The following is an 18799-nucleotide window of genomic DNA, read 5'->3' as shown; positions in this document are numbered from 1 at the left end:
AGAGAGGTTGATGATTGTTTCATGTACCACCCAACATGATGAGCTTCAAGTGGCTTGGTTTGTTGTGCCAACTACACTAAATATAGCTTTTTAATTCTGAAACGGCAGACCAAAGAAATGGCTGTTAAAATGCATAAATGCATTCTCCCTCTGTATTTACATGAGTGACAAATGAAACATGAACTTGGTTTGTCTAAAATTGCGGTCAAGCATGGAAAAAATAATGCAAAAACTCAATATAAGGACAGATATGCTTTGAAATTGATGCACTTTGTCCAACAATGATCACTTCCAAGGCTAACAAGGTCACATGTCCTGTGGATGGTCAGCAGGATGGCAAAAAAACAATGGGACCAATTCACACCAAATTTGTTCTAAGGGTGTAGCAGGCGCCGACAAAGCACCAACTAAATTTTGGGGCAGATCTGTCTGATGGAGCACTTTTTAAACATTGGCTTAGCTGTGTTCACTTTGCTCTGAACACCTTAAAGCATTCATCATCATCATCATCATCATCACAGCCACGCCTCCATGATACTTGACTTGAAGAAACTCACAAGAGGTTTGACTCATGCTGGGTCACTGTGGTGAGTAACAGCAGCCGAAGGGTAACATGCTAAAAAAAATGCTAGCATGCTAATCTTTAACAGGTGATGTTTTCAATGCACATCATCTTAGTTTAGTATTTTACTGTGTAAAATATTTTATAATGTATTTAATAAAAAAAAAAAAGAAGAAGTAGAACGAAGGCAAATGACAACGCGACGATTTTAGCTGCTGGTGACAAAAAGTCAAAAAGTAAACGTGAATGCTGGATGAAACATCAAATTAATGGTGGTGCTGAGAAATGGCTGATATACTTAACCCTACAGGAAAGCAGCTGCGTACAGCCCAACTGTGTGTGCAGCTTTTTTGTCAAACAAACTAAGTCCAGTAAATGTTGACATAAACTTTAAAAATCACGAATAAAAGATGACTATATGCACTCTACTTGATTTATACAGTTAAAATCCTTAACGGTGCCAAAAATCTTTGAGGAGAGTTGACATAAACTAAGATTAGAAAGCTGTTTTCAGATCAATGCAATTACTTATCATGTCAGAATAAACAAGGAGCGATGAGAGGAAGTCACCCCTCAGTTAAAAAAAAAACAAAACAACTGCCACCAGAGTGCTCTCAGCCTTTGTGTTGAGGTCAGAGATCAGGAGCAAAAATGCAGCTCGAAGCTCATAAATCTCTCCCCCAGTGGGAAATAGTGCAGTTAATCATGTTCTCACGAGTGCAGCTATTCAGCCACAAGATGATCGGAACTATTCCTAATTCAGAGAAAACGTGCAAACATCCACTGAAGGAGTCATTCTGAAAAAACAAACAAACAAAAGAACGGTCCGGGTGCAAACTGAAGATGAATCAATCAAGTTCACTTGGACAACAAATTTGCAGTGAACACTGTCATCTGGTAATCTCATTTGTGTACTCCCCATGTTCATGGAAAAGTAATCCTATTCTGCTACCTTTTCAAAGACCCCCAAAATCAGCAATGATAAGTAGCTTCCGGGAGAACTGATTTAAAATGGGAAAAACGGAAAGTCCCCCAAGCCGGAGGGCTGGAAACCTGTGGATCAAATCACAGCATTTATCTGTTAAACATCTTGGTTTGTTTTTTTTATATATCTCAGAATTTATAGTTCTCACTCTCAACATCCAGTCTGTCCTGAACCTGTGCCCTGTGTATTCCTCTCTAGGTATCACGGCACTTGTCACTTCTCTGGACTGTTTGGGAAAATCAGGAGAGACAGAACGCGGCGCGAGGCTCAGAGTGTTGATGGTGTTGGAGGGACGGGTCGAGCGAGAAGACTCAAGTGGGTGAACCAGCGTGCGAGTCTCTGGGAAGCTGCCCGGTCGGGAGTCCTCCAGCCTGTGGGGGTGATGACTGGTGTTTTAAGGCTCCAGACAAAGTGAGGAGCGATGAGACCATGAGCGGTTTGGCAGACTCGGTTCTGTTCAAGCGTGCACACGTACAGCATGAGGCGCTTTCACAACTACAGTCTGAATCAGTGTGAAATTCATGCATTTGGTTTGCTTTCTATTTAGCGAGCTTTTTAACCAGCTGGCAAACACTGGCTCTGTTTGTTCTTGTGCACACACACACACATATATGTGTGTGTCTGTGTCTGTGTCTGTGTTAGGGTTAGTGTGTCAAAGCCCCTGGCCACGCTGCAGCACAAACTGAAGTGTTCTTATGGACGCTGGTTACTTTTAAATGCCTGGAGGACAACAAGAGAAGAAAAAGTAGAGATGCTGCGCCGATTGAGTACATCGATTATTTACTTCAACACCCAAAGTTACGCATCACAGGTAGATCTGGTGTGTTTGTGGGTTTGAACGGTGCACACGTTCAAGGAAATACATTTGATGAGGGGTGTTTACGAAGGGCCAGAGACGGGAACGTGCTCGCAGAACTGAATCTGGTCAAAAATTGAGCAATGCAAAATGTAAACTCCTGAATCCAGATGTCTTTCAAACAACCAATTCCAGCTGTGCATTTATTTGTGTAGGAAAGTCCACGCTACCTATTGTTTTGTTCACACCTGATCACAAGCCATGCGCAGATGGTCCTCTAAGCAGCTGCTGCAATGGAGGCGCACTCGTGTTGGCTTGAGAACCTGCTGAGGCAGGTGGTCTCTCGATGTTTGGGTCACCAGAGTACGGCCAAATCAACCACAACGCTGGTTACACTGCACCAGGGTTGGGCTCACAGGTTGTGAAAGCAGCCTCGAAATGAATCTATGCACTCGTACTGAGAGCACACACCAAGCCGTCCGCCTCCAACCCAAACAACCATATAAGTTGTTTGTTCTGACCCTCTGATCTGACACATAGGCCTGTTTCCTTTGCGCCCCATTACAAATAATTGTTGAAAAATAACTATGTTTTATGATGTGTCAGTGCTGTCTGATTAGGTCCCAACATGTTGTTGGGAGAAAGTTCAAATAAACACTTCTTTTCTTCCCCTGCAACTTCTGTCCAAGCAGCCGTCTTGACTCACAACTGTGATGAGACAGTTTTGTCCCACGCCAAAGCTCAGGAACAAGACCCCATCACTTTCATGAGCCCCCTCACCTGAGCAGACTGCAGCCCCTTTCACACTGTCCAGAAAAACCTGCTAACAGCCTTTAACATCTGGCTCAGAGAGAAGGGTGCATCTGCATTCAACCGCGGGTCAAATGACTGACTCGGCTTGTGTATGGCCGTTTTAGCTGATAACTTTTTGCGTGTTTAAAAAACATAGTGTTGCTTCTCCAGCTCTGGATCCTAGACGCTCCCTTCAATCCTGATTCAAGCCTTTCTAACCATGTCTGACCCCTGACCATCCCTCCACTCACAATCCTCATTCTCTCCCTTCCCTAAATCTCGCCAATCTAAAGGAAACTACTTTTATACCGCACTGTTGGTGTGGTCTGTAAGTGAGTGACTCTCCAATATAACACTGACTGGCACTGTTATTAACTTCAAGTGAATCAGGTCTTTATCTGAGACAGGTAATTATTAAAGAACCTTTGTTTTTATTTCTCCTGTTTAGTAGGTGTATTTTAATATACTGTATTTTAGTGGGAAGTTTCTGTGTCGCTCCTTTGTGCTGATAATTCAAACTCCAGACATCCTCCCAAGAACACGTTCAATAGTTCAGGGGCACGATCCATTCACATCCTTGGAGAGCTTTCATTGTAAAACCACAACTGGAGCTGCTGCGTTTCATTATATACAAGTCGAATCAGTCTGATTTTGCTCAACAGTTTAGTTAAAAACAGAAAGTCTGTGATTACACTGCCGTTGGGATGGAAGTGTTCTCTCAGAATGTAGAAGATGATAAATTTACCATGCACGCCATTATTACGTTATGTGATACACAAATGTTCGTCAGGGTTTCAGCACGCTCTCCGCTCACCTTCACAGTGGTGTAGTTGCTGCTCTCCTGCACGTGCAGCAAAGTGCCGCTCTTGCTACGAGTCCTGAACTTGACTTTCAAGGTACTGGGACTGGCGGGGTCGGAGGTCACAGCCTGCAGGGACCGTCTCAGCAGCACGTCACGTTTCGGGCCTTGTTTCAGGGAGTAGTCGAGGCGGCCGGTACCATCCAGGGACAGCGCCGTGTCTGCTGTGATGTCTGAGGAGGGAGAAAGACAACCTTATCTTCAGGAAATGTGTTTCCTTGTTTGTATGCCAGCTATGTAAAGGTTATGTTCTGCCAGAAAGACGATGTCATTTCAGTGTATGAAATAATGATTCAATAATTAAAACTGCTCAGACAATTTCATATCAACGAAACAAAATTAACAAACCTGCAGCACTTTCTCTCTTAATATTGGATTTGTGGACAAAGTTTAGGTGAAATAATTGAATGTGAAGAGGAGGGTGTACCGAAAACTTCTGAAAGAAAGTATTACTATTTACAGTTGAAAAAAAAAATCATGTAGCAGACAAAAACATCCATGTATTACCATGATGAATGTTATCGTAATGGTGTCTGCAAATGTTAGCATTGCATTAAAAAAAAGGGTTACATTCCAAGTGAGGAGGTCAAAGGTCAGATCATAAGCAGGCTCAAATTGTATAGTGAATGCTCAGCTTCACAGCTGGGTTTGCACTTTCCCAGGTTATTAGTTTAGTTTCAAAATTATTTTCCTCCCTTTGTTTTTTTTACTTATTCTTTTCTCAGGATGGTTTTGTATATTGAGTCCATAAAGTTGCGACAAATATTGCAGCACTGAGCAGAGGATGAGGAGGTTTGAGGCGGCGCTCGCGAGCCTGAGAGGTTCCTTCCCACTCGTAGTTCTAAGGGTCAAATCTGAGTGTAATTAAAGATACAAATACTTTCAAACAAAGCTCAGTGCAGCAGGGGGGCCTATATTAAGCTATACGGTGCAGTTCGATGACTCATGAGGGAAGGATGATTAATAATCATGGAAGAATATTCTCTAGCACTGCAGCTTCAGCAATAAAAAGACACTTCAAAGGGATGAACTTACATTTCTCACAGAATTTGCCAGTAAAGCCGTCCACGCACTGGCACTGCTGCCAAGACCACTGGTCCAAACAGGTGCCCCCGTGTCTGCAAGGGCTGGCAGTGCAGGCTCCTTCCAGTCTCGGACATCTACAGACACAACCACACACAAACTGACAGTCAGCTTGACAAGTCAGACGCACAGTCGGCAGCCGGGGGGTTAGCCGCAAAAAGAAACTCCCAAAAAAGGGGCAGATGGGCTGTGATTTCTCTCCCTGTGCGGCAGCACAAAAACCCCATAAAGAACCCCAGAGGATTAGCATATTAAAAGATCTGTCCTCGCCTCACTATTCAGCAGCAAGAGAGAAAAGAGAAAAATTTCTCCGGAATTCTGCAATTGGTTTCCCCCGTCAAATATCTTCCAATTGTATTAAAAAAACATCTTTTAAGAAACTCTCGAGAGGTTTTGAAAGGATGAACAGATGTCCCACAGCGCGAGTTGAGGAGGTTAGAGAAGACAGGCAGATGGGAATAAGAGAGAGACGATGGAGAGAGGGTGAAGACAGGAGTGTGTGTCTGTGGGGGGCTGGGGGGGGCTGGTGCTGCTGGTGCAGACCTGTCAAGGATGCCACGCGATGCCAGCGCCTGACTAGGCTCCAGCGGGCGCCCGTTGACGGCGAACTCCATGATGCAGCCGATGAAGTCGTGGGTGGCGACCTGACCGCTCCGATGAAGGATGGTTTCTATTGACCTGATGCCTCCCACTGAGAGCCTGTTAGGCTGCACATCCAGGATCCTACACACACACACACACACACACACACACACACACACACACACACACACACACACACACACACACACACACAAAGAGAAGCATGCAAGGACTTAAAGGAATGCAGGCATAAAATTACATATGCAGAGAAATTCAAGGGCCTGCAAATACATCCAAGTATTGCGAAGCATGCACGCATGTGCGCACACACATGCACGGATACACACACACACACACACACACACTCACACACCTACAGAGATAGACTTTGTGGGTCAGTGGGTTTCACAATAACATGGTCCCGAGACCCTGGCAAAATAAAACTCCTGCAGACCTCCATGGCCCTTCCTCATCTGCTAAATCCATCTTTCTTTCCCGTCCACACTTACATATTACACACACACACACACACACACACACACAAAAACACATGTACAGTCTCAGGTTTTCACCCCATGCGGCCTGGTATGCAGATGTCTGTGTGTTAAACCAAGTCACTTTAAAAACATGTGCATCACAAAGCATGACTCCATTTTCAAGTAATTTTTGTACAAATATATTGGAGAATTCCATTTAAGATTTCAAGCAATTTGTTTTAAAGCCACAGAAGAAATCATGATGTCACAAGTTCCACGGTCGGCTACTCGGTCGTTACGGTATCGGCTGCACAGTAAAAACACGGAATAAAATGTGCAGGTGCCTCACAACTCTGTAAAATGACAAGTTTCACGAGCAGATTTGGATTCATTTGGTCTGATAACTTCTAGAAGAACCTCATACTTCAACTACTCATCCACATTCAAGTTAGCAGAGGTCTAACGGGAAGACGCCAGCTCTGCTGATGGAGCACGTGCAGTATGATTCATCCCAGCAGCGCAGAAATGAATGAGTGAGATCCTAGCGAATGTAAAGAACATTCATTTATGTAAAAATATGATGCACTGCAGCCTTATGAAAAGACCTAAATAAAGTAATTAAAAAGAAGGTAGTCAAAGATTTTCATTTGTCACATCATCTCCCAAATGTACATGTTATCATGCAGCTGTGTTGCTTCAGAAGCAGAACAGATCTCATTTGTTGGACCAAACTTCAGGTAAAGTAAAAGTTCTTGTGGGGGGCTGCTTGGCTGTAACTCGCACCACTGCACTTTGCCAAGTACGCCTCGTCTTTGTTTATGTCAGTGGTTCCAAACTTGGACTTCAGAATGAGTCTGAGCTTTTATGAGACGATTGATAAGACAGGAAAAAAGAAAAATACATAAAATTACATTCACATGTATTAAACCTTCCTTTAATCTTCACTTTTTTTCTTATTAATCGTTGAATAATTGACCTTCTTAAAGTAAAAAAACTCACCGAATTAGTGCTTTACAACCACCAGAGAAATGCTTATGCGCACTGCTGAGAAATATGTGTTTAATTAAAACTCTAATTGTTGCAAATTTATTTATGGACTATGATAAAAAAAATTAAGATAAAACATAGTGACACATGTTCAGTGCACACTAACTGAGTTAAATCGGCAGAGCTCTGTGTGTGTGTGTGCGTGTGCGCGCGTGTGTGTGTGTGTGCGTGCGAGAATCTTTCTTACCAGTCAGTGTGAACGGCCACATTGCTCACAGCACAGTAGCCTGGTTCCTGGTCATCACCACACAGGTCCACCGTCAGCGACGCAGCCTGCACGAGGACAACACGTCACGTGTGTGCGTCTACAACACCAACAGCTTAAACAGATCTGATGAAGATGCACATGGAGGGATGACGTCTGAGTGTGAGAGTGTCCTCGACACTCTGCTCATAAAGAATCACACTACAGGGAATTACTGTGCTGCATTATCCATGTTCCGGATGAATGCAGACTTGATTTTAAAATCCTGGTCTTGTTGGGGCACTGCCATGGTTTGGGGTTATGAGTTCGACCGTGAACTGCAGCAGGGTGCACAACTCTCGCACTAAAATCCCATGACTCATGACAGATTGTTAAATGTGAGTGTGTCAGACTCAATAACTTCTCACTGTAGACAGAACTTTCTCTCTGAAAAATCTGGGTCATGGCTCCGCCCTCTGAGGATTACCTCAACCAATAAAATTATGTCTATTTGTGTAAGTCCCGTTCAGTGATTAGTATCCACCACATGAATCACACCCGATTATTCTTCATTCCATAGCAGAGGTTGATAGGAGGGTGGCATGGAAATGTCAGATGTTCGTGCTAAAATTCCCAAAGCTTTTGCCCAGATGTGGACTATTCTGTTACTGTGTGCTGCTCTGACCCTAATAGGAAGAAAAGAAATGAGCTGGTGAGGAAACTGTTGGGAAAAGTGTGTGAAAGTGTTGAAAAACCGGGGCAATGGCGCTCCACCTCTGCTGGATCTTAAGTAAACATGGACCACACCGGCCCGGATCTCAGACACAAATCATCAAGGACAGCACAGCCCCAGCCAGCACGTGCGCGCGCGCACACACACACACACACACACACACACACACACACACACACACACACACACACACACACACACACACACGCCCACACTTTAGTCATACATACATATAGACAACCAACACTAACACACAAATATAACAATACAACAACAGCAACACAGCAAGATGCAACAGGACTCATTTATCTTGGATGTATTCGTGACTTTCTTTGAAGCACAATAAAAACGTTTCGAACCACATGAGCATTTTAAGATGCTGTAATCAAAGGCAGCGTAGTCATGCCTTACATACACTGCACTCACTGTCAAGTGTCTCACACTGTGGTGAGGGAAATAACCCCTTGGAAATTAAGACCAAATGTAACACTGAAAGTTGAGGAGTGTTTTTTGCATGGGTGACACTAAAGGAAATGTGAACAAAGCGCCAGTGGAGAGGATTGCTTTCCCTGAGACCATAATGGAGGGACCCTCGCTATGCTCTGTTGTGGTGAGTGACTGCATTTGTTTTGTCCTCGTCTCTGGGACAAATAATTCAGCTCATCAGGAGATCGGTGATTAGCCACTGGTGCTAATCAGCTACAATGAAGGCTACATTTGTGAAAAAGTTGGTTCTGACCTGAAGCTAACTAACTCCAGCTTGAATCTTCCCAGTAATTAGTGTGACATGATAACAGTAATCCTGCCAAATTATATGTAATATACCCTGCAGATTTGGCTGAGCAGATTTTATTTTCTCGTGTTTTTTGTTACCATGAAGGGGAGTTACATTTACATTTGCTGTGTTCAAAGCATTGAAAAATGACATCTGTGCAACACAAAAGCAACTAAACGTTCCAGAAACAGTGGGCGCCATGCACGAAGCCCTCGGACAAAACTATTTGCTTTAAAGTGGTGCATACAAGTATTCTAAGAGAACCTGTTCTGAATATTGCTATATTTTTGTCCGTGGTTCATCTTCAGGACTGTGATGTCCTCTTGACTGCCTCCAGTTCTCATTAGCCAGATGGTTGGTGTCTTGTGTCAACTAACAAAACAGTTTGTTCACGTTCATCCTAACAAGAAGTACTGCAGTATAATTCGTATGTAACCTGTGTACTCAGGAGTCAGGATCAAGATGTCAGGACATTGTCGGGCGGTTCGCTCAAGGTCTTCCCTGCAGGAGTTTGAGCAGCTCCACTGATCGCTCAGATTGCTGGACATTCGGAGGGTGATTCGTGAAAAAAGGCATGCAACTTTTTCCAGGAGAGAAAATGTAACGTTTTATGAGAATATGTGGAAACTGTTTTCCCGTAATTTCTGACACCACGTGCCACAAGTAGAGCTTTTTAACACCTTCGTTACCGTGACAAAACGCCTAGCAGTTGACATTGAGTGCTCATGTGAGTAACGTTGACTGTGTGAAACAGATTTGTGATTGTGTTGGTCTCTGCTGCTACTGTACCGTGAGGTTTACACTGGAATAACAATATATTACTGTACGTTGCCCTGACTTGTGATACTCTTGTTTGCTCTATTTGAAGCTGGCGAGGGCTACAATTATGTGCTAACCTCCAACAATGTTTAAAGAACATCTTTATGAAAACTTTTCCTTGTCCTCATGTCAGTTGATACGCTCAACTTAGCGGAGACATGGCGAGCTCAGACTGATCTGACCCCAGCACAGGGTTCTGTTAAACTCCCTGAACTGGGACAACCCGTGTTACTTGTATTTGATGATTGCAGTGATTCAGACAGAGATGATGATTATGATTTTAGCAGAATGTGAACTTTCTGCAGCTTTTGACACCAGTTTGGAGTTGAGCTGCAGGGATTGAGAGCAGGCCTGAAGCCTGACCACCAAAATGATCCTCAGCATCTTCTGCAAACACACTTATCAGGTTCACTTTACACAGCCTTAGGAAGTTGACACACACTCACACACACACGCACACGCACACACACACGCACGCACGCGCACACACTCTCGCTATAATCAATTACTCCAAGAGCCCTTACATGCCCACTACTATTCAAAGGGCACTTTATGCTGACAGAATGGCAGCTCTCATCTTGCGCTGTATTCCTTTCCATCCTGTCACTCTGCACCATCTCAAAACCGACAATTTAACGATTTCACCAGGCTCCTATGAAACTCCCAGTGCTCAGCAGGGACTGACAGATTTTAAGTCCAGCAGGAGAGTTCCATTCTAAAAGATTTGACAGGGCCAGGTTGGATTTTTTTTTCCCCTTCCTCTCTTGCCACTGCCTTGCTGGCAGGGAGAAGCCTCTCATTCAGAGTGCAAAAGAGAAAATTTCAACCTTCAGGGCCATTTTGGATCCTCATATTGTAAATCACAAAGAGCAATAAAATCATAATTGCAAAGCATGAAAACCATAAGGTGAGCTACCCACGGTTTGGGAGAGTTTAATTATCATCTGATGTGCATAAAGGAATTTAAGTCCAAGTCTTGGAGTCTGCTTTCAGCTATAAAACCTCAGGACATAATGGAAGTCCAGGTGAAGTCTAAAACCATGTATCAGGATCACTGTTAGAAGGAAAAAATATACAGTTACATTTATGAGATTAAATTTGTAAAATTGCTAGAAAAAACTCAGAGGTTGACGAGAAAGACTTCAGAAATGATCTGAAATTAAATTTGTAGATCTGTGAGGGGAAAAAAGGAACAAAAGTCAAAAAACTACAACAACAGTGACTGGAGTGGCCAGTTCGGCATTACTACTACTACTGCTACTACTTCTACTACTCTGAATATAACTTCTCTCCCAGCTCCATATCTGTTTATTTTTTCCTCCATACGCTGTCATGTATTCCAGTGGCATCTCTATGATTTTTCCTCAGTGTTTTGATAGTTGACCATCATGAACAGTTTCAAGTGTTCCATTACATGTTTTCTTCCACAATAGAGAGTTTGATTCTCACCATCCCAGCTCTCCTGGCGATGACTGTGTGGAACTGCCCGTCCGAAACTTTTATCATGGTCATCAGTTTATAAGTTCCACTTCCCAAGTTAAAAGAAAAGCGCATCCGTCCTTCGAAGACCTCCAGAGCCAGGAATTCGGCCTTGTCACCGGTCTGGTTATCGTGGTTATACATGAGCAGCGCGTTGTTCTTCAGGGTAGCAAACTTGATATAGATGTAGTTATTGTTGGGATCCAGAGAGGGAAACTCCATGTAGGAGAGCTCCTCAAAGCCGTAGCTGTTCAGTTCACAGTGTTTGCCGAAAACCCCTGAGGACAAAAACACACAATCGGAGAAGAAGCCTATTAAAGGTTCAGTGCTTCTGTGATTAAAATATCCACAGATAAAACAGAATCTTTATATCCGTGAAGCAATATCACTGCTATTCGATTATTATCATCAAAATGCTACAAAGAAACTCCTTTTTGGAATCTTATGACAGCAGCAATACAAAACATGACGAATGGAGACAAAAACATGAAATGACTGTGGCCACATTTGTTTAAGATGTCATGGGTTAACTCTCTCTGGGAGACTCTGGCTTCCCAGTTTATCAGGGCACACTAATGTTTCCTACGATTACTTACCAAACGGACAGTGACAGTAATATCCATCCACACGATTCTGACAGGAGCCGCCATTAAAACAAGGGTTACACTCACAGTGATTGATGATGGAATCGCATGTTTTGCCTGGGTTCACAGAACAACACAAATTAAAATGGATGGGGTGGCAGACAACATAGGAAAAAACCACGAGGGGAACATAGTTCTCCTTCCCTGCCGACCAAGTCATGCGGACCTTTCATCACCACGCAGCTGAGAAATGGAATGACAAAAAAAAAGGCTCCAACAAATCATTTCACATTCGTCTGATTGTGATCAAATGTTATGTTTTTCCGTTAAAAAAAAGTCATGTAATTCAGTTTCATTTGTTTTAAATTTGTGATGATATTCTCTGATAAAGATCTTGTCCAAGATGGCATACTTGGATCCAAAGCAAGATCTTGATCTCACACATATCACAAAACTGGCAGATTCTTCTCACTAATAACAATCAGATGTTCCAACCCCTTGCAAAATTAAATCGGTGAAAGGGATTTTTCTGCAGTGCTGAAACACAAACAATGTATAGAATTTACTGACGCGTGTGAGGTTTAAAGGAACCTACCGACTTTTTGGTGAATATGTTTACTGTCCATCCTACCTTGAGCACAACAAGAGGAGAGATCCCCTTCTCTCCCCTGTGTTTGTGTTAGGGAGCTGAGACCCTCAGAGCTCAGCTGACCTCTAGTTAGATTAGCACAGTCAATGAGGGTGGGAGGGAAGTGTTAGCATCTGCCCAATCACTACCATTCATTGTGCTAAGCTAACTAGAAGTCAGCTGAGCTCTGAGGGTCTCAGCTCTGTAATGCAGCACAGAGGAGAGAAGGGTATTCTTGGGGCTTGTCTTGCTCAAGGGAGGATGGACAGGAAGAGTATTTCCCCAAAAGTTGGTGTGTTCCTTTAAGATAATGAACATGAAAACAGGCTGAATGACAATAACAACAAGGTATATGACATAATAAAAAACTGACAGATTGAAGCATGGTACATGACTGATGTTGAGCTGCTGTACTTATACTTAAGGCCATAAATCCTGAGAAAAGTTGCTTAATGGAGAGACATTCTGCTGCCAAAACCCAGGCGGGGAAAACAGGAAGTTGAGAGTTCACTGTGAGGGCATGCAAACTACTGTAAGTCAATAGGTGCATTTCCTCAGGAGGGTCATTTATCTTGTTGAAACCTAAAGACTTGTGCTCGTTTTTTATTGTCATAATAAAAAAGGACAGTAATGACTTGACTCGAGGCAAATCGCCTGCCACAGCAAAATGTCTTTCAGATGCTGCAGTCAGCAACTGGTCAACATGAAGGGTTCAAGTAATTCCACTTAAAATCAACTCCCCTTTTATCAAGGGTAATAATGCAGCGTACTCATTAGATTTCCAAACTAAAAGGCCAGATTGGATCTAGTAAAGCTGCTCATTTGTCATACAACTCTAAATCTTTGATTAAGAAATCCCTCTGTATACAGCTGGATTAGACTTATATCTGTGTGTGGTCATCGTATTGCGCACATGAAGGCGCACAATGAAATGTGATACAAGTGAACTGTTTGTGGAATCTACTCTTCTGAGTTCTGAATAGGGTCAGCTTCACATCATCCTTTTATTAAAGCAAACATGGCATGCTGATATTCATCACAGCTGATACCCCCCATCTAGTAATCCAAAGGCCCAACTGTTTTTGGCAGCTACGCTTCTATGCTATGGCTACAACACCTCTGGGGAAGATTCAGGAGCAAATATTTAGCCAGGACTAAAAGCTGTGTGTGGGTAAAGTATTGTGTCAGTGTCTCCTTTGTCCTTTTCCTCCCACTCCCACAGTGACTGAGAGGTCAGATGTAAAATGTTACTCGTGTGTGTTGTACCTGCAAAGCCGGATTTGCAGAGGCAGTTGAAGCCGCCGGGGAAGTTCTGGCACAATGCCCCGTTCTTGCAGGGATTGGAAAGGCATTCGTTGATATCACGCTCACAGGCCATACCGGTGAAACCTTCAGGACAGGTGCAGGAGAAACCCCCCACCAGATTGTGGCAGGTGCCTCCATTGTGGCAGGGTGAAGGCTGGCACTCATCGATGTCTGTCTCACACAGGCCTCCTGTGTATCCTGGCCTGCAGCTGCAGGCGTAGGGCTGCAGGGGGTGGTTGGAAACAAGAATCACTGGGACACTTTCTTCTGTCTTCATATCAGGCCCGACACTGAGACGCCTCTTGCAGCTGCCTCCATTCTGGCACGGGTTACGTGTGCATGGATCATGGTCCACCGCATCTATTTGCACTCCACTTTGTCTATATAAAATGTCTTTGATACTCTGGAAGAATGTGGCCACACCGCTGGGGTTCACATATTGTCCATGACCCCGTTTTACAGCTGCCATCACAAAAGTCTGGTTGTCGAGCTCAAACATTCCATAAAGCAGTACCCCTGTGCCTAATCCTGCAAGCTGAGAGTTGGCAATGCGTAAGAAACTGAGGTAGTGGTTGGTAAGGAAGCTTTTGACTCCTTGAGATTGGAGTCGGATTAGTATGCTGTTGTCCACTGTGGCATTTGTGAAGCCCATGAAAAGGACTCGGGCTGTGTTACTGACTGAACCGTGGACACCATCACTGCTACGGATGGTTAATTCAAAATTTCCATCTGTTGAGCGAGCTTTGGAGTTGAGATTGCACGTTCCAGTAGGAATATTAAACAGACCCGAGGAGGGTGGAATAAGGGAGCAGTGGAACCTATCTTGAATGTCAGGGTCTTGGGGTTTGACATCTCCCAAAGAACCTCCTGGAAATATGTTCCCAAAGTAGTGTACAAAGATTTCCATTGACCTCGGCTCTGATGGGTTGTCATTTTGGTCATTTATTTTGATGTGGATTGTTCCTGTGGAGGACATTTGAGGCACACCAGAGTCCTTGATCACAACGGAGAGATAGAAGTCACTGATCTGTTCTCTGTCGATCTCCCGACTTGTGGTTAGCACTCCAGCTGGACTAAGGCTGAAGTAGCTGTTAGCAGAGCCAGAGTTGAGGAGGCTGTATAAGAAAGGTCCTTGATTGGGTGGCAGGTCCGGGTCAGACGCTGTTAGTGTAGTTACTGCAGTGCCAGATCTCTGGTTCTCCATTGCCTCAGCATATGTGGTTGTCAAAGTTGGACCGTTATCATTGATATCTTCCAGATTCACAATCACCGTAGTGCTTCCAGTAGCAGGAGGTGTGCCAGTATCCACAGCGAGAACAGTGAGATTATACACAGGAGTTGTCTCTCTGTCTAGCTCTGCTGCCACAGACACTTGGCCACTTTTGGGGTTAATAGTGAAAACATTTTTATCAAACTCAGTTGCAATGGAGTATGAAAACCTGCTCCAGCTCGGGACAGAGTCTGAGTCCTCAGCACTCACAAAGGTAACCAGACCACCAGGTGAGAGACCTTCGCTGACCTGCACATCATACAGTTCCTGGGTAAAAACAGGAGGATCGTTCGCATCGAGGATTGTGATGTTCACAAACACCTCATCAATATCTGCTCCACGAATGGCCCCAGCATTTTTGGCCAACACTTTAAGTGAAATCTTTTCCTCTTTCTCACGGTCTAGAGTACCTGTGACATAGATCTGGCCTGTTTTCCTGTTGATGCCAAAGCCCTTCTTTCTGCTTTTCCCAAAAATGAGGTAGTAAACCACTCCATCATCTCCTTGGTCTCGATCACTGGCGAAGACTTCCCCAACCACTGTGCCTTTTGGAGCAGCTTCAGAGATTTCAAAATAGTACTGTTTGGAGACAAAGCGGGGTACATATTCGTTGGCTCCCTTTAGTTGAATGTTGACATTGGCGAAGCTGCAGCGCTCCTCATCTGGGACATTGAAGGCTTTTACTGTTAAATGGTAGACCTGCTTCGCCTCGTAATCCAAGAAACCCTGGGTGGTGATGGTGCCCGTGTTTGGGTCGATAACAAAGAGGTCACTGTCTGATGATTGTATCACATAGGCCATGACTGCGTTAGCTCCTGAATCACGGTCTGTAGCATTCATTTTAACCACAGTCGTGCCACTTGGAACATTCTCCTGAACGATGGGGAAGTACTCGTCAGGTTCAAACACCGGAGGGTTATCGTTCATATCCGTCACATGAATTGTGACAGTGACATAGCTGGTTTTAGCAATCCACCCACCATCAGTGGCTGAAACTCTGAGCTCATGTTGCTGCTTTTCTTCAAAGTCAAGAGAGCGAGCCAGGGACAACACTCCAGTTTTACTATTAAGTGCAAACAGATCCTTGTCGTTGCCTGAAGTAATATTATATTTGATAAGGCCATTCATTTCTTTATCTTTGTCTCTAGCAGACAAAGTCCTTATCGCTGTTCCCACAGCAAGGCTTTCAGGTACTGTGGCTGACATTTGGCTTTGAGAGAACTCAGGTGTGTGGTGGTTTTCCTCTGTAACCGCGACTCGTACTGATGTTCGCGCCGACAAAGGAGGGCTTCCTCTGTCACTGGCTGTGATGTCCATGAGGAAAATTTTATTTGTATCAGATGTTAGGGATGAGGCAACAGTAATCCACCCACTCATTTTGTCTAATTTGAATTTGCTAGAGCTGTTTCCACCTGCGATTGTGTACTCAACCTCAGAATTAAGGCCAAAGTCTTTTTTATCATAAGCTACGACTCTAATCAGTCTGGTGCCAACCTTTACACTTTTTGTAACAGGGGTGAAGTAGCTCGGAGAATCAAACTCTGGAGGATTATCATTACTGTCTACAATGTTTACGATGACTGTTGTCTCACTCATCAACGGCTTGACTCCTCGATCGGATGCTGTCACAATGAAGCTGTGGCGATTGATGTTAATACTACTGGCACCTGAAGAATTCAAATATCTTAACTGCTGCTTGACAAAAATCTCTCCAGAACTGGAATTAATTCTAAAATACTCTGACTGAGAGCGTATGAAGTAAAATATTTTGCCATTGAAACCTTCATCAGGATCTGTGGCTGACACCTGTGTGACCAGGGAGCCCACCTCAGTGAGTTCAGGGTAGTCTAGATAATAAGATGGGCGACTAAATCTGGGCGCGTTATCATTTATATCTGTTATAAAAATGGTGACGTCGGTGCTAACCGTCCAGCCGGAGTCGTGGGCAGACACTTTGACGATGTAATGATCAGTGTCTTCTCTATTTAGCGGTCTACTTATCGTTATGTCTCCTGTGTTTGGGTTGATATTGAAAGGAAGGCTGGTATCTGTGATTGAATACCGGCTGATGGCGTTTGCACCAGCATCCTCATCCGTTGTGGTTACCCGGGTGACAGTGTAACCCACTGGGGCATTCTCAGCCACTGTAGCGCTGAAAATCTTGGAAAACCTGGGGGCGTTGTCATTTACATCAAGCACATTGATCTTCACTTTGACTGCTGTGTTTTTAGGCGGCAAACCCCTGTCGGTGGCTTTGACTCTCAAAGTGTACTGAGCTACCTTTTCTCGGTCGAGCGGCCTGGTGGTTCGTATCTCACCGGTGGCTCGACTGATGCTGAAACTGTTCTCCATGTTTCCATCCATGATGGCATATTCCAGCTGTCCATTAGGTCCATTATCCAGATCAACGGCAGAGACCATCAGCACTCGCTGAGGTGACAGATTTTCCAGTATCTCAGCGTAGAAGGGATCTTTATCAAACACTGGATGATTATCATTCACATCCAGAACAGTGATGTCCACTTTCTCATAAGAAGAATACGGCGGAAAACCTTGATCTCTGGCCTCAATCCAGAGAACATATTTCTGAATGTGTTCATAATCCAAATGATGCCTGATTGACAATTCTCCTGAAAGCTGGTCAATGTGAAAGGCATTATCCAGGTTGCCGCTAGCGATATAGTATGACAGCGGTCCACCCCTCATAGACGATCCGGTCACTGTCGTAACAACGTGATTGGTCGGCTGGCTCTCGGGGAACGTGAAGGTACGCTCCTTCAGCTTGATAACCGGGAAGTTTCCTCCAGTGACGAAGCGTACAGTCACAGTAGTTGTATCCGTTTTAGGGTTGGCTCCGCTGTCTTTTACTCGAACTGTGAGGGTAACCTCTGAGGTTCCCATCAACTTCTCATTGGCAGTGATGGCGCCCCGCACAGGGTCGATCTTGAATTTCTCAGAGTTGCGTCCCATCAGGGAGTAGTGCAGCTGGGCGTTGGAACCAGAGTCCTCATCGGTGACAGTAACAGCAAACACCAAAGACCCTGAAGACACAAAAAAGAATCAATAAGAGGGCTGGTGTATGTGAAATGATTCAAAGAGTGGAGCCTAAATGTAGAAAGCGACAGTATGGTGTCGATCTCATTGTTTAGTCCTGTCCTCTGCATTATTTATTGTAACTGTTATGAAGCCAGTTTTTGATAAAACATTAAAACGTTCACTTAAACTAGCATTTATAACACATGACTACTGAATGTATTTCCTAATGTTATGCTAAAAACTCAGTTCTGTCTTTTTAACCTGTGATGAAAAAAAAGAAAAAAAAAACCTCTGGCTGAGAAACCATATAAAATATCCAGCACTGAAAAAAAGGATTTGAAGAAGTGAACTGAATTTTGAAAAGTTATAACATTCAAACAGAGCCAGTTCAATGGACCGGCCCTATTATTACCACTAAATTACATTTTTAAATGTCTATAGTAAAAGTTCACTTCCTTACAAGTATTTGTATAAGGTGCTAACCTGCAGCGGTGGAGGCAGGGATGTGGGTGACGTAGGGGTGGTGATGGAAGCGGGGAGGGTTATCATTGATGTCTGCCACCGTCACTGACACAGTGGCAGAGCTGGACAAGCCCTGGGGCTGGCCTCCATCTGTTGCCACAACCAGCAGCTGGTAATTGGCCCTGTCCTCTCTGTCCAGCACAGAGCTGGTGATAATCTGTCCAGTAGCTGGGTTGATGGAGAACTGGCCGTGTCCTCCGGTCAAACTGTAGCTGTAGAAAAGATGAACAAAGACAAGTTGCAGTGAGAGAAATTGGATGAGCAAAGAAAAGTGGTTCAGTG

The 18799-nt window shown here is 44.0% G+C and overlaps 1 protein-coding gene across 3 annotated transcripts in view; it reads right to left on the bottom strand.

The window, feature by feature from the left end:
- fat4 (FAT atypical cadherin 4) overlaps positions 1-18799 on the bottom strand; it is a 115209-nt gene that overhangs the window by 5554 nt on the left and 90856 nt on the right. Inside the window, exons 8-15 of one of the 3 annotated variants that reach the window (XM_086222287.1) lie at positions 18479-18729; positions 13651-18000; positions 11769-11873; positions 11143-11450; positions 7370-7455; positions 5621-5800; positions 5030-5154; positions 3950-4167 (exon numbers count right to left, since the gene is read on the bottom strand). In XM_086222287.1, coding sequence (XP_086078413.1) covers positions 3950-4167; positions 5030-5154; positions 5621-5800; positions 7370-7455; positions 11143-11450; positions 11769-11873; positions 13651-18000; positions 18479-18729 — 5623 coding nt within the window. Of the gene's footprint in view, positions 1-3949; positions 4168-5029; positions 5155-5620; positions 5801-7369; positions 7456-11142; positions 11451-11768; positions 11874-13650; positions 18001-18478; positions 18730-18799 lie in introns of those variants that run through there. The other 2 variants (XM_086222288.1, XM_086222289.1) reach the window with 2 other exon arrangements.

Source organism: Aulostomus chinensis, chromosome 13, assembly GCF_037954235.1.
Source record: "Aulostomus chinensis isolate RoL2024-O1b breed Wild chromosome 13, RoL_Achi_v1.0, whole genome shotgun sequence".
In the NCBI taxonomy this organism is placed as follows: Eukaryota; Metazoa; Chordata; class Actinopteri; order Syngnathiformes; family Aulostomidae; genus Aulostomus; species Aulostomus chinensis.
The sequence above is the reverse complement of the archived record's forward strand: the minus strand, read 5'-3'. Positions and strand labels throughout refer to the sequence as shown.